The sequence below is a fragment of the Natator depressus genome, chromosome 4 (genome assembly GCF_965152275.1).
Source record: "Natator depressus isolate rNatDep1 chromosome 4, rNatDep2.hap1, whole genome shotgun sequence".
Classification (NCBI taxonomy): Eukaryota; Metazoa; Chordata; order Testudines; family Cheloniidae; genus Natator; species Natator depressus.
In genome coordinates this window covers 14,707,527-14,728,708 of record NC_134237.1, presented here as the reverse complement: position 1 = coordinate 14,728,708, position 21,182 = coordinate 14,707,527, and the positions used below count along the sequence as shown (strand labels likewise).

The window sequence follows — 21,182 nt, the reverse complement described above, 5'->3', positions numbered from 1 at the left end:
AAAACATTTCAAAAATAGCAACAAGTCTTTGCACTTATATAGTATCTTCTTGCCATAACTCTCAACTGTATCTCATTTTGAGAGACATACAAGTTCAACACCAATACGGCATCCACTAACTTGAATTGTTGAAAATAAAGAATCATGAAACTGAGGTTACAGAAAAGGTTATCTACACCACAGGAAGGAATTTTAACTTTCCAGCACTAATAATTTTCGTTTGTCCCTCAATTTGAATATTTGCCACACACATTGTATGTCATATTGGGATGCTCACAGCTTGAAAAATATCCTATCCAAGGACTCAAAGAACATTACAAACTTTAATTAAGCCTCACAAGTCCCCTGGGACAAAAGGATGTACAATTAGCCACATTTTCATATAAGGACACTGAGGGGGAGAACAGTCAAGGCTAAAAATTTCAGGATGTGTTCACGAATTGTGTGTTCTTCAGTTTTGGAGTAACCAACTTGAGATATCTTGTTGCCTGACTTTTCAGAGGTGTCAAGGACACCACCGATGTCAGCTGGAGTTATGAATGCACTGTACTTCTAAAAGTTAGGCCCTAAGTGTCTCCAATTGGGCACCCAGAAACTGAGGGGTACACAATTAGGGAACATCATAGACAGTTGGCTGCATGCGACTTGCCCAAGGCCCCTCAGTCTGTGGCAGAGCTCGGTACGGAAACCAGATCACGTGAATCACAGTCCTATGTTTTAACCACTAGACCTAGGCCCGGATACGACAGACGTTTACATGCTTAGCTTTACTAGCATGAGTAGTCCCATTGATTTCAATGGTATTACAGTAGTAAAGTTAAACACATGTGGAACCAGGGGCTTAATAAACAATGTTCCTCACAAATCAAATTCTGTTTAGAATGCAACCTCTCCCTACTTCCCCCCAGAAACCTCCTACTGAGGATTAAACTCCATAAACCATTGCAAGAATTGATAAAAAGATATAGTTGACATTTTAGGTAATTTTTTAATAGCATAAGAGATTTTATAATTACAGAAGTGATCTAGTTTTCATTGCAACCAAAAGGAAACCCAGGGAGCAAACACAACTAACACAAAGAAGTATTTTGTGATGATGTTATGCCACAATGAATAATAAAGCATGTGAAAATTAAGGAACTATGGATAATTGCACCTCAAACTATACAATGGCTGTGGAACAGGAGAATTTTCACATGCTGTATATTAACTAAAGCTTTAATTTCAGCAGTCTTAGCCTCTGCAAACCATCTGCTCTCTGAGCTTAAAATGGGATAGGTATAAAACAGTATGGTATAGTTGGCACTTTTTAAAATGCTGATAGCTGCATTCCAGAAGTTGCTTGCTACAAAAGGAATCTCACTTCTACAGAACATTTTGGGAATGGAGCTGAGGCCCCAAACTCAAATTAATGCTGTGCAAACAAAGCACCATTCAAAAGTTAAGATTAAGGCAGGATCCACTTGAAAACCCAGAACAAATAATAAAAGTTGTAAAGAGGAAGGAAATAGGAAGAGAATAGGAGAGAAATGGGATTAAGAAGAGGAAGGCTTCCATGAAAGTTAGGAATCTAAATACCTAAATACTCTTTACAATATTGGCATCTAGCCAAACAATGATCACAGAACTTCTCCACATGTTGCTATTGAAGTAAACTAACCATGCAAGTATTCCCTCTCTATTCTCCTTTCATTTAACGTGGCCCGGAAACTTTAATCAGCCTTCCCCAACAAGGATTGGCCCAGATCACAGCGAACAGTTTGTAACATTCCTTTTCATATTGTCCAGCAACTTTAAAAAGTAACTCTGCTCTGAGAAATGACTGTAAAAATGGTATTGTGAGGTTTTACATTTATCATGTCTCACTAATTCCCATAGCAAATTTGCTCAGTTTATAAATAAAAAGGTAAGTCACTGCGATCTCTGTAGACTACCTACCCTCTGAAAGCTAAAATAGGTTCCTTCCCTCTCGTGCAGCAGCACCAGTAATTAAAGATCTCCAGGCCAAATTATACCTTTAGTTACAACTGTGCAGCCACATTTGCCTTTGATTTCAGTTGTTCATAGTTTGGGGCTTCCCATCCATATACTCCTAGTTACACAAAGGGAGTATGTTTCCATGGATCACTCAACACCCAGGGGTGTTTACTGAAATAATTCTCCCTTTCCCTAATCCCTCACACACAAAGGGATTTCATCTTCTCATGAAGCAATAGAGAGAAATAACAGTGCTACTAGTAGACTAAGGGTATGTCTACACTATGAAATTAGGTCGAATTTATAGAAGTCGGTTTTTTAGAAATCGGTTTTATATATTCGAGTGTGTGTGTCCCCACAGAAAATGCTCTAAGTGCATTAAGTGCATTAACTCGGTGGAGTGCTTCCACAGTACCGAGGCTAGAGTCGACTTCTGGAGTGTTGCACTGTGGGTAGCTATCCCACAGTTCCCGCAGTCTCCGCTGCCCATTGGAATTCTGGGTTGAGATCCCAATGCCTGATGGGGCTAAAACATTGTCGCGGGTGGTTCTGGGTACATATCGTCAGGCCCCCGTTCCCTCCCTCCCTCCATGAAAGCAAAGGCAGACAATCGTTTCGCGCCTTTTTTCCTGAGTTACCTGTGCAGACGCCATACCACGGCAATCATGGAGCCCGCTCAGGTAACCGTCACCGTATGTCTCCTGGGTGCTGGCAGACGTGGTACTGCATTGCTACACAGCAGCATCAACCCATTGCCTTGTGGCAGCAGATGGTACAGTACGACTGGTAGCAATCATCGTCATGTCCGAGGTGCTCCTGGCCACGTCGGCCAGGAGCGCCTGGGCAGACATGGGCTCAGGGACTAAATTTGGAGTGACTTGACCAGGTCATTCTCTTTAGTCCTGCAGTCAGTCCTATTGAACCATCTTATGGTGAGCAGGCAGGCGATACGGATTGCTAGCAGTCCTACTGTACCATCTTCTGCCAGGCAGGCAAAAGATGAGGGTGGCTAGCAGTCCTATTGCATGATCTTCTGCCAGGCAGCCATGAGATGTGGATGGCTTGCAGTCCTTCTGCACCGTCTGCTGCCAGCCAAAGATGTAAAAGATAGATGGAGTGGATCAAAACAAGAAATAGACCAGATTTGTTTTGTACTCATTTGCTTCCCCCCCTCCCCCGTCTAGGGGACTCATTCCTCTAGGTCACACTGCAGTCACTCACAGAGAAGGTGCAGCGAGGTAAATCTAGCCATGTATCAATCAGAGGCCAGACCAACCTGCTTGTTCCAATAAGAACAATAACTTAGGTGCACCATTTCTTATTGGAACCCTCCGTGAAGTCCTGCCTGAAATACTCATTGATGTAAAGCCACCCCCTTTGTGGATTTTAATTCCCTGTAAGCCAAACCTGTAAGCCATGTCATCAGTCGCCCCTCCCTCCGTCAGAGCAACGGCAGACAATCGTTCCGCGCCTTTTTTCTGTGCGGACGCCATACCAAGGCAAGCATGGAGGCCGCTCAGCTCACTTTGGCAATTAGGAGCACATTAAACACCACACGCATTATCCAGCAGTATATGCAGCACCAGAACCTGGCAGAGTGATACCGGGCGAGGAGGCGACATCAGCGCGGTCACGTGAGCGATCAGGATATGGACACAGATTTCTCTGAAAACATGGGCCCTGCCAATGCATGCATCATGGTGCTAATGGGGCAGGTTCCTGCTGTGGAAAGGCGATTCTGGGCTTGGGCAACAAGCACAGACTGGTGGGACCGCATAGTGTTGCAGGTCTGGGAACGATTCCCAGTGGCTGCGAAACTTTCGCATGCGTAAGGGCACTTTCATGGAACTTTGTGACTTGCTTTCCCCTGCCCTGAAGCGCATGAATACCAAGATGAGACCAGCCCTCACAGTTGAGAAGCGAGTGGCGATAGCCTTGTGGAAGCTTGCAACGCCAGACAGCCACCGGTCAGTTGGGAATCAATTTGGAGTGGGCACATCTACTGTGGGGGCTGCTGTGATGCAAGTAGCCCACGCAATCAAAGATCTGCTGATATCAAGGGTAGTGACCCTGGGAAATGTGCAGGTCATAGTGGATGGCTTTGCTGCAATGGGATTCCCTAACTGTGGTGGGGCCATAGACGGAACCCATATCCCTATCTTGGCACCGGAGCACCAAGCCGGCGAGTACATAAACCACAAGGGGTACTTTTCAATAGTGCTGCAAGCTCTGGTGGATCACAAGGGGCGTTTCATCAACATCAACGTGGGATGGCCTGGAAAGGTACATGATGCTCGCATCTTCAGGAACTCTGGTCTGTTTCAAAAGCTGCAGGAAGGGACTTTATTCCCAGACCAGAAAATAACTGTTGGGGATGTTGAAATGCCTATAGTTATCCTTGGGGACCCAGCCTACTCCTTAATGCCATGGCTCATGAAGCCGTACACAGGCAGCCTGGACAGTAGCCAGGAGCTGTTCAACTACAGGCTGAGCAAGTGCAGAATGGTGGTAGAATGTGCATTTGGATGTTTAAAGGCGCGCTGGCGCAGTTTACTGACTCAGTTAGATCTCAGCGAAACCAATATTCCCACTGTTATTACTGCTTGCTGTGCGCTCCACAATATCTGTGAGAGTAAGGGGGAGACGTTTATGGTGGGGTGAGAGGTTGAGGCAAATCGCCTGGCTGCTGGTTACGCGCAGCCAGACACCAGGGCGGTTAGAAGAGCACAGGAGGGCACAGTACACATCAGAGAAGCTTTGAAAACCAGCTTCATGACTGGCCAGGCTACGGTGTGAAAGTTCTGTTTGTTTCTCCTTGATGAAACCCCCCGCCCCTTGGTTCACTCTACTTCCCTGTAAGCTAACCACCCTCCCCTCCTCCCTTCGATCACTGCTCGCAGAGGCAATAAATTGTTGCTTCACATTCATGCATTCTTTATTCATTCATCACACAAATAGGGGGATGACTACCAAGGTAGCCCAGGAGGGGTGCTGGAGGAGGGAAGAAAAATGCCACACAGCACTTTAAAAGTTTACAACTTTAAAATTTATTGAATGCCAGCCTTCTGTTTTTTGGGCAATCCTCTGTGGTGGAGTGGCTGGTTGGCCGGAGGCCCCCCCACCGAGTTCTTGGGCATCTGGGTGTGGAGGCTATGGAACTTGGGGAGGAGGGCGGTTGGTTACACAGGGGCTGTAGTGGCAGTCTGTGCTCCAGCTGCCTTTGCTGCAGCTCAACCATACACGGAGCATACTGGTTTGATCCTCCAGCAGCTTCAGCATTGAATCCTGCCTCCTCTCGTCATGCTGCCACCACATTTGAGCTTCAGCCCTGTCTTCAGCCCGCCACTTACTCTCTTCAGTCGGCCACCTCTCCTCCCGGTCATTTCGTGCTTTCCTGCACTCTGACATTATTTGCCTCCACGCATTCGTCTGTGCTCTGTCAGTGTGGGAGGACAGCATGAGCTCAGAGAACATTTCATCACGAGTGCGTTTTTTTTTCTTTCTAATCTTCACTAGCCTCTGGGAAGGAGAAGATCCTGTGATCATTGAAACACATGCAGCTGGTGGAGAAAAAAAAAGGGACAGCGGTATTTAAAAAGACACATTTTATAAAACAGTGGCTACACTCTTTCAGGGTAAACCTTGCTGTTAACATTACATACATAGCACATGTGCTTTCGTTACAAGGTCACATTTTGCCTCCCCCCACCGCGTGGCTCCCCCCCCCAACCCTCCCCCCTCCCCGTGGCTAACAGCGGGGAACATTTCTGTTCAGCCACAGGCAAACAGCCCAGCAGGAACGGGCACCTGTGAGTGTCCCCTGAAGAAAAGCACCCTATTTCAACCAGGTGACCATGAATGATATCTCACTCTCCTGAGGATAACACAGAGAGATAAAGAATGGATGTTGTTTGAACGCCAGCAAACATACACTGCAATGCTTTGTTGTACAATGATTCCCGAGTACATGTTACTGGCCTGGAGTGGTAAAGTGTCCTACCATGGAGGACGCAATAAGGCTGCCCTCCCCAGAAACCTTTTGCAAAGGCTTTGGGAGTACATCCAGGAGAGCCGCGAATGCCAGGACAAATTAATCCTTTCACATGCTTGCTTTTAAACCATGTATGGTATTTTAAAAGGTACACTCACCGGAGGTCCCTTCTCCGCCTGCCAGGTCCAGGAAGGTGGGTTCGGGGGGTACTGGCTCCAAGTCCAGGGTGAGAAACAGTTCCTGGCTGTCGGGAAAACTGGTTTCTCCGCTTGCTTGCTGTGAGCTATCTACAACCTCATCATCATCATCATCTTCTTCGTCCCCAAAACCTGCTTCCATGTTGCCTCCATCTCCATTGAAGGAGTCAAACAACACGGCTGAGGTAGTGGTGGCTGAACCCCCTAAAATGGCATGCAGCTCATCATAGAAGCGGCAAGTTTGGGGGTCTGACCCGGAGCGGCCGTTCACCTCTCTGGTTTTCTGGTAGGCTTGCCTCAGCTTCTTAAGTTTCAAGCGGCACTGCTTCGGGTCCCTGTTATGGCCTCTGTCCTTCATGCCCTGGGAGATTTTGACAAAGGTTTTGGCATTTCGAAAACTGGAACGGAGTTCTGATAGCACGGATTCCTCTCCCCATACAGCGATCAGATCCCGTACCTCCCGTTCAGTCCATGCTGGAGCTCTTTTGCGATTCTGGGACTCCATCATGGTCAACTCTGCTGATGAGCTCTGCATGGTCACCTGCAGCTTGCCATGCTGGCGAAACAGGAAATGAGATTCAAAAGTTCGCGGTTCTTTTCCTGTCTACCTGGCCAGTGCTTCTGAGTTGAGAGTGCTGTCCAGAGTGGTCACAATGGAGCACTCTGGGATAGCTCCCGGAGGCCATCGAATTGTGTCCACAGTACCCCAAATTTGACCCGGCAAGGCCGATTTAAGCACTAATCCACTTGTCAGGGGTGGAGTAAGGAAATCGATTTTAAGAGCTCTTTAAGTCGAAATAAAGGGCTTCATCGTGTGGACGGGTGCAGGTTTACATCGATTTAACGCTGCTAAATTCGACCTAAAGTCCTAGTGTAGACCAGGGCTAAGAGCTACTGTAAATTTCTCTATGTGGTACTACTGTGAAAATTGCTTAAGGAGAGAGCCCAGCAAAATGATGCGAATGGAATGAAGATTTTTCTGTTCCCTAGCCATCCCCCAGTTGAGCTGCTGTTGATGCTGGCTCTTGACTACGAAGAACTCAGTGTAATTCTTAGGGTCTAGCAACTATGATGGTGGTGATAAGAGCCACAGTGTGAAGGCACTGACTCCTTCTCCTTGCCACCTCAAAATAATCATTTATAGCTTGTGGTGTTTCTGTTTTAAAGGAAAAACTCCAGCATGGTGATATTTTTACATTTGAAAGGCTATCTTGGCAATAAAAAGAGTGGGGATGTGTTTTTCCCCCACCAGAAATTTAGAATAGGGGGAGCAGAGGTCCTACCACTTGTCAGCTCTCCCATAATTGTAACTCCCTTAGGTAACTAACACTTCAGTCTCTAATATCCATGGGTCTGATTCTGTGAACACTTCATTTAATATAGTTCTAGTAGCCCCATCTCAAAAAAGATATACTAGAATTGGGAAACATGTGGAGAAGGGCAACAAAAATTATCAGGGGTATGGAACAACTTCCCCTGAAGAGAGAGTAAAAAGACTGGGACTGTTCATCTTAGAAAAGAAATGACAATGGAGGGATAGGCTAGAGATCTATAAAATCATGAATGTTGTAGAGAAAATGAACAGAGATGTGTTATTTACCCCTTTACATAACAAAAGAACCCGGGGGTCACCCAATTAATAAGCAGCAGGTTCAAAATGAACATAAGGAAGTACTTCTTCACATAATGCACAGCCAACCTGTGGAACTCATTGCCAATGGATGTTGTGTGAAAGCCAAAAGTATAGCTGGGTTCAAAAAAGAACTAGGTAAGTTCATGGACAATAGGTCCATCAATGGGTATGAGCCAAGCTGGTCAGGGAGGCAACCCCCTGCTCTGGGCATCCCTAAACCTCTGATTGCCAAAAGCTGGGAATCGGCTACAGGGGATGGATCACTCGATTACTACCTGTTCTATTAATTCCCTCTGGAATATCTGGCATTGGCTATTGTCAGAAGACAGGATACTGGGCTAAATGGACCATTGGTCTGACCCAGTATGACCATCCTTATGTTTCATTAACTCAAAGCAGCAAGCATCAAATACAATCTAACTGCTTCATACTTCAGCTGCATTTACATTCAAACTCCCTCAGCCAATGATTCTGGAACTTGATTACCTCAAGACGGTATCTTTCACCTAGTCAGACTCCTAGAACCTAATCCTAAAAGATGACAGAAGTTCCATCTGTTGTTACATCAACAACCTCTGGCCCTTGGTGTCTTCATTTAGAAGCTCTCAGTACTTCATTGTATGATCTATTACAACCAATATATCCAATTTTAAGTTTTTGTTAATGCTATTTTTTTCTCTTTAAAACCAAGACCTTATTGGTTTAACCAATTTAAGCAACCAAATAGTCCTTTCAACCCATTTCTGGAGCTACAGAAAATTGGTGTCTCCTGGCTCAAGTGAGTCTCATTCCATTTCAAACATATTTGATAGAGGGTCAGTGGTGTCTAGAAATGAATCATTGCAGGATTTAAGGACCCACTCTATCATTTAATTGAAGTCCCTGACTGTCCTCTTGAGTAAGCCTTCAGGAGTCTATTGATAAATCCACTATTGTTGATAGGATGTGCCATGAACATCCACCCTCATCTGCTTTTGTCTGGAGGATGTTATTGCTATCTTTTGAGGGTTCATTCTGATAGAGTGGGGTGCGGAATATTCTCTGGATTGAGAATATTCTGTTGGAGACTCTGGGTCCTTTCTCTTTCTGAAGTGGAGGGTTACCCAGTCTATCAGCTCTCCATAGCCTTCTATTAAAACACTCTGATTTCCCACCCCACTTCTGCATAGAGTGGCAGGGAAATAATATTTCTCAACAGCAAAGGATTTTTCAAACTATTTTTTAAACACTTCTTAGTGGCTCTAGTTGACACTGAAGAAAAGTCTTTTGAAATGTCTTTGTTCTTCTTGGATACTTGCCCTTGCCATGTTCTTGTCACAAATATAAATGTATGTGGGGGGCTTTCTATTAGTGTGATATTATTTATTATTTGTGTTACCATAGTGCCTAGGAGCCCCAGTCATGGACCAGGACCCCATTGTGCTAGGCACTGTACAAACACAGAACATCATGACAGTCCCTCCCACAAAGAGCTCACATCTATTACAGGTATCCTTCCCATGGTTCTGGCCCTTCATTATTAATCGGTTTTATTCGTTGGTCCTCCCTGCTTACAGGAGCAAGTTACTAACCCTAGCTTTGCACTCCTTAGGCGTTGGGTGGAAGAATCCTGTGGAAGCTGCAGCCAGATTTATTTCAAGTGGTGCTCGGTGTCTTTACCACTGAGTTCCTCATTTTAGGAACTGAACCCTGCAACTGATTGAGCACAGGCGGGCTTCTGCACCTGAATAGTTTTCTGTTGAGGACAAGGGCTCCATGCCAGTACAGCAGTCCATGCATTTGCTATAAATTGCAGGATTAGAGTAAGTAAGATCTCACAGGTTTTCACGTGAGCAGCAAGACTATGAAGGAAAATTAATGGTGGCATCCGCATCTCTTGCTGGCTGATATTGTCACCAATTTTAATTTTTTCCCCCACGACACTTTATGCTGCCTGGTCTAACAGGGCCAGCAATCCCTTTGTTTCTTCAGTGGCTTTGCATTTGATGACCTCCAGCAGAGACCAAAACATTTTAAATCCTGATGAGTGCCATCTACGTTCTGTTTCAGAGTAGCAGCCGTGTTAGTCTGTATCCACAAAAAGAAAAGGAGTACTTGTGGCACCTTAGAGACTAACCAATTTATTTGATCATGAGCTTTCGTGGGCTTCAGCCCACTTCATCGGATGCATAGAATGGAACATATAGTAAGAAGATATATATATATACATACAGAGAACATGAAAAGGTGGAAGTAGCCATACCAACTGTAAGAGGCTAATTAATTAAGATGAGCTATTATCAGCAGGAGAAAAAAACTTTTGTAGTGATCTGATACAAGAGCCAAACGGTAAGCTGGAATCCTGCCATTATAGGAACTGTGTGACCTCTGAAAGTACGATATGATAGGTGGTGGAGCTTGTTTGTCCCAAAGGTTTGTTTATTTTCTTGTCTATTGCTTGCTGCTGTACTTTGGAATTGAAGAAGAGGAGCTATAATAACAAACCTCTGAACTGGAACTGAACTTCATCTTAAATGAGGCTAATTTAACACATTGATTCATGTATGTAAAGAGGCAGTAAGAAAATTGTATCCATCCAATCCAATTATTTGTTCCTTATCCTAAACAAGGATTAAGATGTGTGGGAAAATAATAGCTTGCTCGTGAAGAAAACACAGGAATTGATGACAAGAAAAAAATTCACAGATGTAAAATACCGCTGCAAAGCATATGATTTTTTTTTAAACACGAGTGTCTACTCCAGTCACACACATCACAGTAGGTGATGGTGAGAGACAGTGTGATAAACTGCAGAACCAAGTGATAAAATTTTGACCTGCCCTCTGTGCCCATTAAACCATCTCCCCTGGAACTACTACTAATCTTCCAAATCTAAAAGCAGCCTCAAACAACGCCTTAAAAAAGAAGCCACAAACAAACCCTTTCCTCCCCCAAGAATTACACTGGTCTGAGGCCCAGGCCAGGTAACATTCAGTCCTGGACCAGTGATTGGTGCATGGTGTAATAACATGCATCTTGACTGGGCTAGAAACAGAAACTTTTATCACTGAAAAGTTTGAGAATCCGTGTTTTCAGCCAGGATACAGCAATCTGTTTCTAGTCCTGAGATACTACTGGACCTTAAAAGTATGAATTTTTTGGGTATAGAAAACCTATTTTAATTTAAATTACAAATATCTGCTTATGTAATGAAAGACTGTACTATAAGACATATCCAATTTAGATTGCAATGGTAACTTTAATGCTGGAATTTTTTGTCTTTTTAGTACTAAACTTTGCAATCTTAATTATTTTAATAGCTTTTTAAAATAGAATTTCCAGTATGGGGGTGGCAACATTTTAAAAAGAGAACTGAAAAAAAAAATTCCAGCACATGCAACTGCAATGTCCTCCTTGCATGGGGTGTCAACTGAGTTTGACCCTGAAATCTTCATATCTGTAGTACAGACCTCCACTATTTGAGCTAAAGAAGTAACTGGTAATAACAGTAGTAGTCTGTTAACCTCTGTGGACCAGTCACTAGAAGGGAACACGACCCACACTGTGTAAGTGGGTTACAATCCAGATCCTCAAAAGTATTTAGGATCTTAACTTCCACTGATTTCAATGGAAGTAAGGGAGCCTAAATACCTTTGGATCTGTGCCTACATGACTATTTTCCAGACCACAGTGAAATGCTGGCAATCAGGAATCCTGGATTCTATTCCTGGCTCTGGGAATGGAGTATTTTCTCAGGGCTCATTTGCCAATTTACATGCTCATTCATCTGTATGTGAAACAGCTTTTTGAAGGTGGATAGGCAGGAGTAACCTCTCCTTGTACACAGAATAGCCAAGAACATAGATTTGCCACCTCTATTCTACGAGGCAGTGTGGCTAAGCAAATAAGACTACCGACTGTCAAATAAAAAAAAAGACTTGGGATCTCTTGGAGACAGCTCTGCCAGAAGTGATTTTGTGCAACTGCTCTGAACTCTGATTCTCATTTACCTTTTCCTTAAGAAGTGTGTTAATTATCACTTCCTTCTACCTTATGAGGTAGTCATGAGGCCGTGGTCTGTAATAAGGCCTGAGAAATGTACAGAATTATTAACACAAGCAAGGCTTAAATGAGCTTTAAGAGCTGTCAGAGCTGTCCGGAGCAGAGCTCCAGTAAATATTTTCAACCCCTATGGAGTTTTTATAGCATGTTGGGGACAGAGGCAAACAGGGTTCCAGGAAATACTCTATGAGAATTTAAGCCCTGAACACAAGTCAGTGGAAGAAAAGAGATTACCACACATGGTCTCCTGGCTTCCAGTTTAGCACACTTCCCTTAGGCTAAAGGGTACTTTGATGAGGAAGCTCAGTAGGATTTAGGAGCATGCTCAGTGCAGATGGAACATCCAGACAGTTGAAGAACAGGGGTAGAAAAAGTTCTATTGAATTGTATGCAAATGGCGATTTTTTAAAGGACATTAACACTGCCAAATCTGCATAGCTGTTCATGGAGACAGCAAATGACACCTATCTTGCCCCAAGACTATCCCCCTGCTCCAAATCCATGATAGGCTAGAGTTCAAAAACAAATGGCTGGAAACAATTTTAATATTGTCAAAACTATGTATTTTTCACTAACCTCAATCTGAGAAGAGGCTGAACTGTTTTGGCTCAGATTTTGTTTTTTTAAATTAACTTGAGGAAGAGATCAAGCATGGAAAATTTCAGCTGGAACAGTTAGTTTGCCATAGCTATAACCCATTTTCAGCTGCTTGTAACAGACAGTGTTGGGCAACATTAACTTATAATATTCTTTTGCATCCTGCCTGTAATAGCAAAACCATGCTCGTGACTACATAGTTAAGTATGCACTGAGAGCTCCATAGCGAACCTTATTTTGACATACTCTAATGATTACCCCCAAAATTGCTTTGAATAAGCAATTTGCTTGAAAATGTTTAATGTAGGTCAGTAGAACACACTTTTCAGAATACTTCATAATCTTAGGATTTGTAGTTTTCACATACTAGTTAATAAAATGTAGTACTTTTAAAATTCTGATGTGATCTCATGATTTTTGCAGTCTTTATTTTCTTAGCATATTCACACTTCTAAATCCCCAAATTAGCACACGAATACTTGGGTCTGTAGAGCTGAGTACAGTATACTTAATAGAATTTTTGGACTTTTTTTAAATAGAGAAAAACAACAACTGTGCTTATTAAATGAATCCCTGCCAATGAAGCTAGCAAGTAAAAATGTAGATGGGATTTCACCAGCATTTGAAGATGTGTAGTGGGGGAGAAAAGGGTGTTATCCAGCATGTAAAAAAATACATTCTAGTTAGTATTCTCCTTAAATAAGGTGGTTTGTCTCCTTCCATTCCCCCTCAAAACTACCCATCTGCTACTTGATTCTATTCATTCAGTCCAGTAAATCTAAATAATCTCAGTGGATGTTGATGAGTAACAATTCCGTATACCAGAGCTCTCTGCCCACACTTCTGCCCCCTCATTGTTTTTCAACACCCTCCCTCCCTTCCTTCCTAGACACTTTTAAAATCTCCCTCAATCACCTCCATTCCCCAATCATCCTTCTGCAACAGACTTTCTCCTGCCTTCCCTGTGCTGCTGTCTATACCTCGCCAGTTTTTGGAAACTTGGGAAACTGTCAGCACATGAAGAACAGGTTGACCATGTTCCAATTAAACAAACTGGCCTTGTGTGTATAGATTTCAAAAGAGCAGGATTAAATAGGTGTCTCTTTACACCCAGGCCCAGATGCTTTTTGCCATCCCCTCGGTCAAAAGCCTGGAAAAACAGATGTGCTTTGAAGGTCAACAGACTTGTGGTCTGTCCTAACAAGGGGGTGGGGGGTTGGAGAACATCAAACTTGTGTTTTTATAACAATTATTTGGTCTCCTCTTGGTCCCATTATAACAATGCACTGTATATACCACAACTGGGGGAAAAAACCAAACACTCTCCTCACCATCAATAACTCACCTTAAATCTTAATAACAATAATTCTACTTTTAGAGGCTGTAATTATTCAAAGTGCTTTACAGTATTAAAAAGGCACAATTTAAATATCGCACTTCTGTCTGAAAATTTTGACCTGCTATAGTTACAAAAAACATCTAAGATCATTATAAAGGATAGCAATTTCCCCTCTATTTCTGTTGAGTTTGTACATTTGGACAATACTTCTGTTTCATGCTTTGGCCTGTACTACCACAGTTGTTTGTGCAGGCCTTTCAGATAGTGCCAGGGGAGAAAAAAAGCACTTCAGAAAAAAGGAAAATATTATTGTAAAGTCCACAACTGACCTTGCAACTTCAGGGCAGAGGCAGATTCTGACATTTTATAAAATATATATGTAATTGACTAAATTTCAAGTCCACGTTGTTGCTCATTATTCCCATTTTACAGATGGAAAAATGGAGGCCCAGAACAGTAAGTGACTTACTTAAGATTGCTGTCACAGAAGGCCTGATTGCCACGGCTATGAGCTGTGCGTTGCCATTGTCACTGGTGTAAGCCGAGTATAAAATATTGCCATGCTGATTTGCAGTGTGTTTTGTTTTTCCCATAAGGGCTTTGCACAGAGGTAACTGACCACACTAACTGGAAGAGCAAGGATTCACTGCTCCCAGGGAGAGTCTGGGGGAGGGACAGGAACAGAACCCAGCAGGATACACCTTTCCTGCACGCACACAGGGTGTGATATCCTCAGCATGCACGCGCACACACACAAGCTGTGATATCCTCAGCGTGCGCGTGCACACGCACACACACAGGGTGTGACACCCACTCTTCCCAGCACATGTGCGCACACACAGGGTGCGACACCCACTCCCCCAAGCACACACACACAGACACACAGGGAGGGATACTTCCTCTCCCCAGCATACACACACAGCATGTAGTACCACCTGCCCCAGCGCGTGCTTGCACACGGGACGGTGTGGTACCCCATCCCCAGCGTGCGTACACACATGCGCACACACACGGTGTGGTATCCCCTCCCCCCCCAGCGCGCGCGCACACACACACACGGTGTGATATCCCCTCCCCCCAGCGCGCGCGCGCACACACACACACACACACACACACACGGTGTAGTATCCCCTCCCCCCAGTGCACACACACGGTGTGGTATCCCCTCCCCCCAGCGCATGCGCACACACCCACACGGTCTCGTATCCCCTCCCCCCAGCGTGCACACACATGCACACACACACACGGTGTGGTATCCCCTCCCCCCAGCGTGCACACACATGCACACACACACGGTGTGGTATCCCCTCCCCCCAACGCGCACACACACACACACACACACACACGGTGTGGTATCCCCTCCCCCCAGCACACACACACGCATACATACACGGTGTGGTATCCCCTCCCCCCAGCGCACACACACACACGGTGTGGTATCCCCTCCCCCCAGCACACACACACGCATACATACACGGTGTGGTATCCCCTCCCCCCAGCACACACACACGCATACATACACGGTGTGGTATCCCCTCCCCCCAGCACACACACACACACACACACGGTGTGGTATCCCCTCCCCCCAGCGCACACACACACACACACACACACACGGTGTGGTATCCCCTCCCCCCAGCGCGCACGCACACACACACACACACGGTGTGGTATCCCCTCCCGCCAGCGCGCGCGCGCGCAAACACACACACACACACACACAAGCCCAACCTGCCCCGGGCGCGGCGCGGGCTCCCGGGGGCCGCGGCGCGGGGCGGCGCGGGAAGGCAGGCCGGGCCGGCCCGCCCGGGAGGAGGCGGAGACAGGGCCCCGAGCCCCGCCCCGTCGCTCCCGCCCGCCTCCCCCCGGAATAATCCCAATATTTATCCGGCAGCAGGCGCCTCCGGCCCCCCGCCCGCCGGCTGATCCCCCGCGCCCGGGCCCCCGCCCCGCCCCGGCGGGCCGCTGCCTGCATGTATTTGCTGCCCTCCGCGCCGCCGCCCAGCCCCGCTGCCCTCGCCAGCCCGGCGCGCCGGATGCAGGTGAGCTGGGCCGGGGGCCTGCGGGAGTGGGGGGGGACCAGCGCGGCCTAACCGGCCCGGCGCCCCGGGCGGGGGGGGTGCGCGCGGGGAGGCGCCGGGCGGCCGCGCGGGGCCGGGCCTGCCCGGGAGGGGGAGGCCACCCGCCCGCCCGCGCTCATGAAGGGTCTCCCGGGGGCGGGGCAGCGCGGCCATTGGGTGTGTGTGTGTGTGTGTGTGTGTGTGCGCGCGCGCGCGCGCGGCCCGCGAGCCGGGCGCCAGGGCCTCGGCACCGCGCGGCCATCGCGGCCCCCCCGCCCGCGGCTGCCCCCATGGCGCTGCGCCTGTTGGGTAACACGTGGCCCGAGCCCAACGCTCGGTCCCGGGTGTTGTGGGGTTCCCGCCAACGGGCCTGGGGGTGGGGGGAGACTTGGGGAGCCGTCAGCGCTCGCTCCTGCGTGGGGGCCTGTTGTTTCTCGGGGGGGGAGAAAGGTTGGCTTTCCTCGCACTGCCCCATCCACGGCTTGGTCCTGAAAGCTGCTGAGAGCCCTCCCCTGGGGGGCGAGTGTCAGGGGCTCAGGAGCTTTTGGGATCAAGTCCCAGGGCTGTAAAGGTTGTCATTTAACCCTGGGTCTTTCGACGGGAAGCTTGTACTTTAGCTGGAGGCTCTTCGTCCCGCGCCTCCGTCCCCTCGGAAATGTAACTTTCCAGTAGCTGACACACGGTCAGTTGTTATCCCTACAACTGTTTCCAGTGAGACTTCTGACACTTATTTAATCTTCAGGCTTGTTTTGTGACACTAAACCTCATAGAGGTCTTCATCGTAACCGGTAATACGGGTTTTCTTGGTTCCTTAGTGTAGAAAGTTTTTAAAATCTCATTTTTAAATGGTGTATTTGTGTTGATAAATGCGAGGTAATGCACATTGGAAAACATAATCCCAAGTATACCTATAAAATGATGGGGGTCTAAAGTAGCTGTTACCACTCAAGAAAGAGATCTTGGAGTCATTGTGGATAGTTCTCTGAAAACATCCACTCAGTGTGCAGGGGCATGTTGGGCATCATTAAGAAAGGGATAGATAATAAGACCAAAAATATCATATTGCTTCTGTTTAAATCCATGGTACAACCCACATCTTGAATACTGAGTGCAGATGTGGTCACCCCATCTCAAAAAAGGTATACTAGAATTGGAGAAGGTTCAGAAAAGGGCAACAAAAATTATTGGGGTATGGAATGGCTGCCATATGAGGAGAGATTAATAAGATTGGGACTTTTCAGGTTGGAAGAGAGACGACTAAGGGGGGGGGGGATATAATAGAGATATATAAAACCATGACTGGTGTGGAGAAAGTAAATAAGGAAGTGTTATTTACTTCTTCTCATAACACAAGAACTAGGGGTCACCAAATGAAATTAATAGGCAGTAGGTTTAAAACAAACAAAAGGATGTATTTTTTTCACACAATACACAGTCAACCTCTGGAACTCCTTGCCAGAGGATGTTGTGAAGGCTAAGAGTATACCACGGTTCAAAAAAGAACTAGATAAATTCATGGAGGATAGGTCCATCAATGGCTATTAGCCAGGATGGGCAGGAATGGTGTCCCTAGCCTATGTTTTGCCAGGAGCTGGGAATGGGCAACAGGGAATGGATCCCTTGATGATTACCTGTTCTCTTAATTCCCTCTGGGCACATGACGGCTGCTGTTGGAAGACAGGATACTGGGCTAGATGGACCTTTAGTCTGACCCAATATGGCCGTTCTTATGTTACAATAGCAGCTAGAGCAGTGGTCCCCAGCCTTTCTGTGGGAATAGCATATTCCTGTTCTCAGAAGACTGTGGAGGGCACCAGACACCCCACCGCTGAAATGCCGCCGAGAAGCGGCAGCGGCAAGAAGCTTTGCTGCCGAAATGCCGCTGAGAAACAGCAATGCTTCTTGGCAGTTTGGCGGGCAGTTCTTCGGTGGCCGCCCTTGGCTGTGGCATTTCGGTGGCTCGGTATCCTGTGGGCGCACACAACTGCCCTGGTGGGTGCCATTGCACCCACAGGCACCCCGTTGGGGACCCCTGAGCTAGAGGTTAGGCACTGTAGAAATATGTGGTAAAAACACAGGTCCTGCCCTATAGAGCTTACCATTGAGGTAATGACAACTCAATATGGCAGATGAGACAAATAGGTGCGAGGAAAAGGTGGCAATGCAAGTACGTTTTCACTTAGGTTGGAGTGTAGACAAAGCCTATATCGGCATAACTTATGTCTCTCAGGTGTGTGAAAAAACCACCTCCCTGAGTGACATAAGTTACACTGACATAAGCACTTGTGTGTACAGGGCTATGTTGGTGGGAGAACTTCTCCCGCTCACATAGCTTCTGCTGCTGGCGGAGATGACTTTATTATGCCGATGGGAGAGCTCCTGTCGGCATAGAATGTTTTCACCAGACACACTGCAGTGGCGCGGCTGTATTGGTACAGCTGCGGTGCTGTATGTATAGACATGGCCTTAGATTAGCTTGCCACTTGCCTACCTGTCAGCTTGTAGTGTTTTTGTAGGCACTGTTCTGCAGACATCGTGGTTAAAATTGAGTCTTCAGGAGAGATTTGGTGGAGGCTAAATTAGCCACTCTTCAAATTTGTAGCGGGAATTTGTGCCAGGCGTGGGAATGTCTTGGAAGTCCATAGTTCATAAAGACTGGCAGAGGTGGTGAGGTAAGATAGTGGCTCTGGTAAGTACGGCTGGGGTCAACTATGAATAGCCCTTAAGGTCAGGATAATGAGCACATATTTGATGCTATAGCGAGGGAGGAATCTAGTGAACCGACAAATGGGTGTATGATATGAGTGAAGTGTGAAGACTTTTGGCAGCAGCATTTTAATTGACTTGAGGATGGCAAAGTTGCAGTAGTCTAGAGGCTACAGAAGAAGAGACTGGAGTATGAAGTTGTGATATAGAGGACCTAGATAAGACATATTATTTCAGCAGTCAGAAGAGAGCAAATACATATAGGTGTGTTGAAGAAAGTTTTTCTGTAACATAGTGGCATACATACTTGAGTCCTGATCTTGCAAATGCTTAAGCATGTGTGAGACTCATTGAAGTCTGCATGAAGTTAATCATGTGAATAAATATTAGCAGGATAGGGGCCTTTGCTAGTTAACATCTTTCATATTAGAGAGGTGGATTCTCTATTTATCCGATTCTCCAGAGCAGCCCAGTAGAAGGAATTAGCATCACCTTTAAATGACTAGAAGAACACCATCAACTAGACCAGTGTTTTCTCAACCTGTGGTCCATGGACCTTTGGGGGTCTGCGGACTATGTCGAAGGGGTCCACGAAAGGCTTAGACTGAAAACTGAACAGAATTCAGCTATATATACAGACAGTAGATTTCCAAAGGGGTCTGCACCTCCAATTAAATTCTTTTAAGGGTCTGCGAATGAAAAACCACTGACCTAGACTTCAGGCTCAAAACTTAGATTTTGTAAAGAAAATGTTGCAAAACCTAATATGAATAGAAATATTTTCACATTTTTAATTCAGTCAAGACTCTTCTATGTAAAGAGATATAACTTCAGGTGTTTTTTTTTTTTGTTTTTGTTTTTTAAGTTAAGCATAGCTTAGGTACTACACTGCTTCTGAGTTCCTCTGACAGTTTTTGTGCTTTATAACCACATCTTCCACATGGCTGGTTGGAAGGCCCACATGAACAGGAAGACAATAACGATGTAAAACATAAAGAAACTAAAATGAGCCAATTTTTAATCTAAGCTTTTAGTTACAGTTATCTTAAATGTTATTTGCCTGAGAATATTTTATTTACTATCACAAAGTTTTTAAAAATTTGAGTTGACTGTCTAAGCGTTTGCTGCAGGGTACTATGGTTCCAAACAGTGTTCTTGTGCATGAGAGCTTGAACGTTAAATTGACAAAGGCCTTGTCTACATGCAAAAACATTTTTGGTTTAACCCTGCCCTGTACAGACACTCTTATTTCTGTATAGTATTACATTTTTGGTTGACCTTAAATTTATTCCCAAGCATCATAAAGCTAAATTGAAAAAAGCTACTCTTTTACCAGAACAAGTGTGTCCACGCAGGGGGATTATGCCTGCATGGCATAAATGGCAAAAAGTAAAGCTGTTTTTTACTGTTTTTAATAATGAAGTTGCTACTAGTGACAGAGAGTTGGTTTTTTTTGTTTTGTTTTGTTTTTAAGTTAGTTTCTAATTTGGAGGGTCGGGAAATGGACACTGTCTCAGTAAGCATGAAATGTGGCCACACACAGATACTACTATGACAGTGGGTTTCACTTTTCCATTCTGTTCCTTAAAAATATGCATTGATAGTGAAATTCTTAAGTTCACAGTAAAATGTGAATCTGATAAAATTCAACTAATGTTTGTCTTGGTTTAATTATTTTACCGTGATAAATTATTATGACAGCAGTACTTTACAAAAGGTAAATTAAACGCTGAAACACGAGGTTTCACTTATATTTATGGCCTACTTTGTGATGAAAACATGTACAGCAACCTGATCTGATTTCCTGTTCTTAGCATTTCCCACTTGCATGGTATATTACACTTCATACATTTGATTCAATAATTATTCAGTGAAACCAACTCATTAAGAACCCTGGTATTGTAAATGGTCACCCTTAAATCTTCTCTGTTGAGTGGAGCAGAAATTTATTTACTTCTGTGGTTTTGGTGGTATTGATCCAGAATAGATCAAAATGGATACTTCTATGACTTACTGCCCTTCACTGCTTTCATAGAGATGACTCCACCATATGCATGACCTGGACTTTCATGTTGAGTCTGATTCATCCTAACAAAACTCAGCTCAGCTCAGGCATAAGATCTACATGCCCATTATCTTTCAAGATGATTGAAGACAAGAATAAAGTAATGACATTTTGTTTTGGTGTTCAAGGCAGTTTTGCAAAGCTGTATTGACCAATGCCTATCTAGTGTACTGTACACCCTTTCTATAACATCCGTGTCGGGATCCAAGCCATTTGTTCATTATATCCAGGGGTTTGGTATAGTGAAAGAGCCCCGCCGGTGTGGGGGTTGCTGACAACTCCTCCAGTCTCAACTGCGGGGCTCAAGGTGGGATCCGGGGATGGGGTTCATTATACCAGAAGGTTCATTATTATGAAGGGCATTCTAGCGAGGGTGTACTGGGGTTTGTAATTCGTTTACACAGAGATCATTTTGTCCTCTGCACAACTGGATTGTAATGGTCCTCTTTGCTTGGGGAGCCCCAATATAGTTGCATCTCCATTTCTTCAGTTTTCTTTTTGTTTTTCGTCTGTCAGGAATGTTTCGTTTTAGTTTAGTTTTGCAGAATTTAATCTGAAACTCTGAAGGACAATGTG

At 45.3% G+C, this 21,182-nt stretch overlaps 2 protein-coding genes across 4 annotated transcripts in view; one reads left to right on the top strand and one right to left on the bottom strand.

Moving 5' to 3' along the window:
* Positions 1–5,053: 5,053 nt before the first annotated feature.
* LOC141985759 (uncharacterized) lies at positions 5,054–15,539 on the bottom strand. Of its 3 annotated transcripts, XM_074949951.1 has the most exons (4): positions 15,507–15,539; positions 14,245–14,438; positions 6,127–6,721; positions 5,054–5,537 (listed from the first exon to the last, which is right to left on the bottom strand). In XM_074949951.1, exons 3-4 carry the CDS (start codon positions 6,698–6,700, stop codon positions 5,128–5,130), a joined length of 984 nt encoding a protein of 327 aa, XP_074806052.1. In that variant the 5' UTR covers positions 6,701–6,721; positions 14,245–14,438; positions 15,507–15,539; the 3' UTR covers positions 5,054–5,127. The 3 variants fall into 3 exon arrangements, with proteins under 3 accessions (XP_074806052.1, XP_074806053.1, XP_074806054.1); XM_074949952.1 differs by lacking the exon at positions 15,507–15,539 and having other exon boundaries at positions 14,245–14,592; XM_074949953.1 differs by lacking the exons at positions 14,245–14,438; positions 15,507–15,539 and having other exon boundaries at positions 6,127–7,753.
* Positions 15,540–15,736: 197 nt separating this feature from the next.
* CNOT6L (CCR4-NOT transcription complex subunit 6 like) overlaps positions 15,737–21,182 on the top strand; it is a 63,503-nt gene continuing 58,057 nt past the window's right edge. The window contains exon 1 of the mRNA XM_074949949.1: positions 15,737–15,817. The gene's annotated coding sequence lies outside the window, so the exon portion shown is untranslated. The remainder of the gene's footprint in view (positions 15,818–21,182) is intronic.